A 6,432-nucleotide genomic window follows, 5' to 3' on the forward strand; every position below is an offset into this window, starting at 1 on the left:
CGCGTGCTGCGTCTGCGCAGCGAGGAGGGGGACGTCATCACGCCGGGCGTTGCGGAAGGCGTGGCGGCAGCGTGGCGCGGCGCGGGGAGCCTCGCCCGGAGAGCGGGGCGGCGGGATCCGCCCCAGAGGGGCCCCGAGGTGGGTCGGGACCGGGCGGGGGGCTCCCCCGGGCTGCGATCCCCCCCCCCGTGTAGCTCCGCCCCCCCCAGCCGGGCCAGGCTCCGGGAGCAGCTGGACGAGCATCCGCCTGCCGGGCAGGGGGCGGTGCCATCGGGGCGCCGGGAGAGCCCCGTGCAAACTGTAAGCCCGGGATAGGATGGGAACCAACCACGTCGAGCCCGGGGGGGTGGGGCGGGGCAGCCCCCTGGCTCCAGCACCTCTGGGTGCCGTGTATCGGGGGGGGGGGGCGCAGGGCAGCGCCGCCTGGGAGTGTCCCCGCCCCAAAGTGCCACCCGCCTGTGGGGCGAATTGGGCGCCTTGCTGGCTTTCCAGCTGGGGAGGCCGGGGCTGAATGGGAGCGAGGTGCGAGGGCTGGGGCGCCTGGCTCTGGGGTGCAGCACATTGGTGGGGGTGGACAGCCAGGGCTCTGCTACCGGTCTTGCCCCATTGGCCCTGTCACACTAGCTCCTTCCACCCCCGAAATACCCATTTCCCCAACCCCCTCCCCTCCCCAGTCGTGTTACCCCTGAGAGCAGGTGCATGAATGCACCCAGGGAAAACCAGGCACCTCAGTATTTCCACGCTAAACAATCTTCCAGACGCCCCAGGGCCCCATCCTGCCGGGCGCTGCACAGACAGGCCCTGCCCCAAAGAGCTTGCAGTCTAAACAGACAAAAGGTGGGGAAGGGAAACTGAGGCATGGGGCAGGCAAGGTGACTCGCTCAAGGTCACCCGCAGAGCTGGGAATAGAACCCAGGTGTCCTGGGTCCCAGCCACGCTGTCTGTCTGTGCAAGACCCTGCTGCTGTTTTGCAGAGATAAGGGTGTCACTTGCCGAAACCTGCAGAGGTCACCAGTTCTGGGAGCGGCCGGGGGCCCCATGGTGGCCATACTGCCGAGAACAGGGACTTTTTGGGGTGGGCTGGGGAAACCCCCTGTGCTGTGAGGTGACTCTTCCCTGCTCGGCCCAGCTGCCTGGACATTGGGGCCTCCCCTCAGGAATGCTTGGGTGCTGTGGTTCAACAGACAGCGAACCCCAGAGATCAGAGGAATTTTGAAAGGGGGACCCCAGAGTCTAAGGGATGGAGTGGGGAGGGGGCATTCAGAGAGCAGGTCCCCTGGAGAGGCTGAAAAGGGGCTTTTCCACCCAGTCACCCCAAATCACCTGGCTGGTTTGTTTTGGGGCCCCGCAGGTCTGCCTTTCGGGGGCTCCGGGGTGAGGTGCCAGGATGGCGATGGGCGAGCAGCTGCTGCGCATCCTGGATGATCTGAGCATGAAGGACTTTGAGAAGTTCAAGTTTTACCTGCCCCATGGGGGCACGGCTCCCCACATACGCCGCGGGAAGCTGGACGGTGCCTCCCGCATCCAGGTGGCTGAGCTGCTGATGCAGACATACCCCCAGGAAGCGCTAGACATCACCAACCAGGTGCTGCGCAAGATCCCAAGGCTGGACCTGGTCCAGGGCGGCCAGCTCCAGACAGGAGGAGAAACTGGGAACAGCGGCGACGATGCAAATCACAGTGAGGCTGCAAATAGCAGGGCAGGTGAGCCACAGGCCTATGGTAAGGAGCACAGCCACAGAGCAGGGCGGTTCAGTGACAGGAGTGGAGAGCTCCCAGCTTCTCTGTTCCCAGCCTCTCCAGCAGGGGGCGCTGTAAGGGGAAGGGCAGCAGTCAGAGCTCCAATGATGGGAAAAATAGGAGAGGCCCTGAATACCGAGTGGCTTGCTTTAATTTAAATAGTAGTGAGAACTAAGGGGGCCATAAGACAGCAGAGAGGCAGTCCCTAAAATTAGTAAGGGGGCCCATCTGTAATTTGAGCACTGGCTGTGGGTGACACAGCCGGCTACTCCAGCCCCGGCGTCTCCCAGCAGGGGGTGCTCTAGGGAGTGGGGCAGGAGCATTGGCTGTCGAGGAAGCTCGTGGTTACTCCAGTCCCAGCCTCTTCCAGTGGGGAGTGGGGCAGGAAGGTGGCTGGGAGGAGAGCTCCTGGCTACTCCAATCCCAGCCTCACCCAGAAGGGGCCTGGTAGAGAGCAAGGCAGGAGCACTGGCAGCAAGTGCCAGGAAGACTGGAGCTTCCCATGTGGCTGCGTAGCCAATCTCCTGGCTGACTCTTCTCCACTCTTTCCCAGAGAGGCAGAGTCTGGTTTCAGAGCAGCAGCTGATGAAGCTGGCAGGGAAAATGGGCAAGACCTGGAGGCAGATCGGCATTGAATTCCTGGGCCTGGAGAATCACTGTCTGGAGCAGATCGAGGAGAACAATCCCGGCGACACCAAACTGCGAGCTTTCAGCATGCTCTTGGAGTGGAGGAAACGAGCGAAGCAGGATGCCACCGTCATCCATCTTTGCACCATTCTCTCCCAGGACGATGTGCCCCTCCAGCCCGAAGCCCTCGACTGCCTCCGGGACAAATGCAGGGCCTAAGGAGATCTGGGGGGCTTAGTCCAGGGCAGCGGGTCTCAACCAAGGGTCTGTGAGCAGGGCCACCGTTAGCCACTCTGGGGCCCAGGGCAGGAAGCCAAAGACCTGCTGTGCAGAGCTGAAGCCTGGGGCCCTGAGCCCTGCCTCCGGGGCTGGGGCTGAAGCCGAAGCCTGAGCAACGTAGGCTGGCGTGGGACCCCGGGCAGTTGCCCTGCTTGCTAGCCTCTAACACTAGCCTTGGCTTTTATATGCAGAAAAACAATTTTTGGCACTGGTGGGCCATGGAGTTTTTATAGCATTGGGTGGGGCGGGGGGAATGGCGCTCATAAAGAAAAAGGTTGAGAACCCCAAGTCCAGGGGGTGGAGTGGCCTTGTGATTAAAGGACTAGCATGGTACTCTGGGGACCTTGATTCAATTGGCAGTGGTGCTTTAGTTTTGGGGTGTCTGATTTAAGAGACACACACACACACCCAGGGCCTGACATGCAGAGAGGCCGAGCACCCACCGCTCCTGTTGATCTTAGCAGGAGTGGAGGGTGCTCAGAAACCAGGCCCTCAGTGGCATCCAGGAATCATTGGCCACTTTGGAAAATGCTGGCCTCTGTCCTGTGCCTCGGTTTACCTACATGTGCAATGGGGAAAACATGGCCAGATTCTCTAAAGAACTCAGTGCCCAGCAGCTCCCATTGCTCTACCCCAGCCAGGGAGGCCCTTGTGCGGGGGAGGGGGTTACTCAGGAGGCCGGATGTACTTCCTTTCAATCCACTTTCACTGCTAGCAGCCTCAAGTGCCACCGAGTCAGGCCCCAGATATGTATCTGGCTGCTTCCCCCATCCAGCCTACCACCAATTGCTAGCTGGGGTGGGTCAGTCCAGCAGGGAGCCCAGAACAGTCCCAGGGAATGGATCCAGGCGTGGGGGCAGAAGGAGGGGGAGGAGACACCTGTGATCTGGGGCAGCTATAAAGTGGGAGACCCTGTGGTGGCTGGGCTGGGCTCTTCCCCACTCACAGGGACATCACTCGAAGAAGAACCTGGGGATCCTTTCCCCCAGGCCTCTCCCTGGGGGATCCACTCCCCCGATCTCTCCTTGGGGTCTCGTCTAGGCAGCTCTTTTTTAAAGACTGTTTTTACCAAGAAGCACAATTGAAGCCTTTTTGTACTTGCAAAGAAATAAACACCTCAAAGCCAGCACGGCTCAGGCCCTGCTTCTCACAGATTATTATCACAGCACGACCCCACGTGGTTGGATTTCATCCCAGCCCCGGTGCAGAGCCCTGCAAGAGGGGCAGGAAGCTGCCTTGCTCTGGGGCTACTTGGCTCCTCTACTGGCCAGGGCAGACTAATAATAGCTAGAGCCCTGCAGCGGGACTGGGATCCCGCAGGACCCACTGTCATCACAGCGGGAGCAGGTAAAATGTACTTTGTTGTGGGCGGAATTGGGTGGGCAAAAAAACAGACTGTGGTAATTTGTGGGAAAACAAAATGCAAGTTTAGCTGCACCTGCTGTTTAAATTGACCTTATCAGTCACTTATCTTGAGCTTCTTTTTAAAATTTCTTTCTATCAAAACCCTAGAGCGGTGAGCAGTTTTGCTGCTAAATGTTTTTCAGAAAGCAAGAGTAATCCTGACATATAAGTAGCTTGAATGGTTTGTTTCCGATTTCTAAAAACGGTGCTTAAGCTGGTTAAAACATTCCAGGCTTTTAAACAACTTTTTATAATCATTACAAAAAATCTGCATCTTTTAAGGAAAAATTGTGGTGCAATTTGTTTTGACCCTATATGGGATATACATGACAGCAGTTTGTCATAAATAGAATTTCAGCAATGTAAAGCAAGTTGTTTGTTTTTTACACACAAAATAAAGGTTTTAATACTTAAATTTAAGTGAGGAATAGAAAGAGATTTGATGTCTATTATTATAGGAGTTAAAGTATTTTTTTTACATAGTTTAAGCAAGATTTGTTTTATTCTTTTAATGGTAAAAATTGTCTGAATTCCATTTATATATATAATATATTAACCGACTGTTGTGTTTTGTTAGGCTTGGGGAGTCCCTCTCTCTCTTGTGGGATTTGTGGGACTGGATGTTTTTGTGGGTGGGAGTGGGATACAAATGCAAGAAACAATGCGGGAGCAGGTGGGAGTGGGTAGTGCGGGGTGGGATTAAAAAAATAGTCTAGTACAGGGCTCTCCTGTTAGGAATATGCTGTATATGGTCCCTATCGGCCTTATGACAGCTGGGGAATAGCCAGGGGGCTGGGCTACTGTGGCCACACCCCCACCCATTATTGGGACGTCCCCCTGCCTGCTAAACCCAGGGTTGTGAGTTCAATCCTTGAGGGGGCCACTTAGGGATCTGGGGCAAAATCAGTACTTGGTCCTGCTAGTGAAGGCAGGGGGCTGGACTCGATGACCTTTCGGGGTCCCTTCCAGTTCTCTGAGATAGGTATATCTCCATATATTATGTCGTGGGGTTGGGGTGCAGAGCCCGCTCTGTGACTGTGGGGAAGGCACTGTGTGCTGGTGGGATTCCTTGGGGGGGGGGGGGGGAGGTCCTACTGATTTGCAGCCAGTTTGCACAAGCATTGCTGCAGCAAAGCAGCTACACAAGGCCAGCACAGGCCAGGCCGGGCCCTGCAGTGGGAGTGGTGCAGGTCTGATCGCTGCCTCCGTGCCCAATACCAAAGCAGGGACATGAGCAGCTCCAGGCTCCTGTCCAAGCAAACAGCCCCAGGGGCCGTGTCGGAGCTGGGCTCCAAGGGGGGGCGCTAGCAAATGCCGGCTCTCAGCGTGTTCTAAATGCCCAGTGGTGATGAGGCCTCGAGTCAAGTTAAAGCCGCGGTTCCCCCACCTCAACGTGTTAAAGTGCCAGCATGAACTCATTGGCTCTCAGTGCGGGCACCAGCCAATACCACATCCAGCCAGCAGGGGGTCTGTACCCTCCCCTCCCCCCAGGACCCCAGCCTGGTGCATGGGGGCACTGGGAGGCTACATGAGAGCAAAATGGTTGGAGGCAGAAGCCTGAACAGCTGTGAGCTGGCTGCAGATGGGAAGACAGATAGCGAGCAAGGAGGGAGCTGGCTGCAGTGGGGAGGGCAGATAGCAAGCAGGCCGGGAGCTGCAAAAAGATGAGGATGTTGTGAAGGCCAAAAGGGTAACTGAGGTCCAAAAGGAATGAGAGAGCCATTAATGGACCTATCCTCCATGAACTTATCAGCCAAGATGGTCAGGGACACAACCCATGCTTTGGGTGTCCCTGAACCTCTGATGGCCACAAGCTGGGACTGGATCACTCAATCATTGCCCTGTTCTGTTCATTCCCTCTAAGCATCTGGTACCGGCTGCTGTCAGAAGACAGGATACCAGGCTAGATGGACCATTGGTCTGACCCAGTCTGGCTGTTCTTATGAGCTCTCAGACAATGCATAGATCTCAAAGCAGGTCAGTCTCATTGTCCTCTTTTCACAGACAAGGAAACTGAAGCTCGGGGAGGGGAAGTGACTCATTCGCAGCTACAGAAAGAGAGCGAGCTGGGAATAGAGTCCCAGGGCAGTGTTCTAACCACTGGACCATGCTGTCTCTCCAGCTATAAGTTGCGTTACCGATTCTCTGGAGCAGTAGGCAATGTTGCAAGACTTCTTGCAGCAGTGAACTTCTAAGCTCACCATAAGCCCGGTGGTCTCTTTAAGACTGTTTTAAGGTGAGTCATTTTAGTTAGCAGGCAAGTGCAATACAATATGGGGGGAAGGGGGCTGGTATGGCGATTTAACAAACGTAGCAGTGGTTTGGCTCTAAAACCAAAAGCCAACGTTTACTACTGTGCTGCTTATGAAATGCTGGTGGGGGG

The 6,432-nt window shown here is 56.2% G+C and overlaps 1 protein-coding gene across 2 annotated transcripts; it reads left to right on the forward strand.

Moving 5' to 3' along the window:
- Positions 1 to 51: 51 nt before the first annotated feature.
- On the forward strand, positions 52 to 4,609 carry LOC128827986 (uncharacterized). 2 transcript variants are annotated; one of them, XM_054012249.1, is made up of 3 exons: positions 52 to 138; positions 1,352 to 1,703; positions 2,293 to 4,609. In XM_054012249.1, the coding sequence occupies exons 2-3, from the start codon at positions 1,388 to 1,390 to the stop codon at positions 2,583 to 2,585; spliced, it is 609 nt and encodes a 202-aa protein (XP_053868224.1). In that variant the 5' UTR covers positions 52 to 138; positions 1,352 to 1,387; the 3' UTR covers positions 2,586 to 4,609. The 2 variants fall into 2 exon arrangements, with proteins under 2 accessions (XP_053868224.1, XP_053868225.1); XM_054012250.1 differs by lacking the exon at positions 52 to 138 and adding an exon at positions 194 to 300.
- Positions 4,610 to 6,432: the final 1,823 nt, after the last annotated feature.

Source organism: Malaclemys terrapin, chromosome 23 (genome assembly GCF_027887155.1).
Source record: "Malaclemys terrapin pileata isolate rMalTer1 chromosome 23, rMalTer1.hap1, whole genome shotgun sequence".
NCBI lineage: Eukaryota > Metazoa > Chordata > Testudines > Emydidae > Malaclemys > Malaclemys terrapin.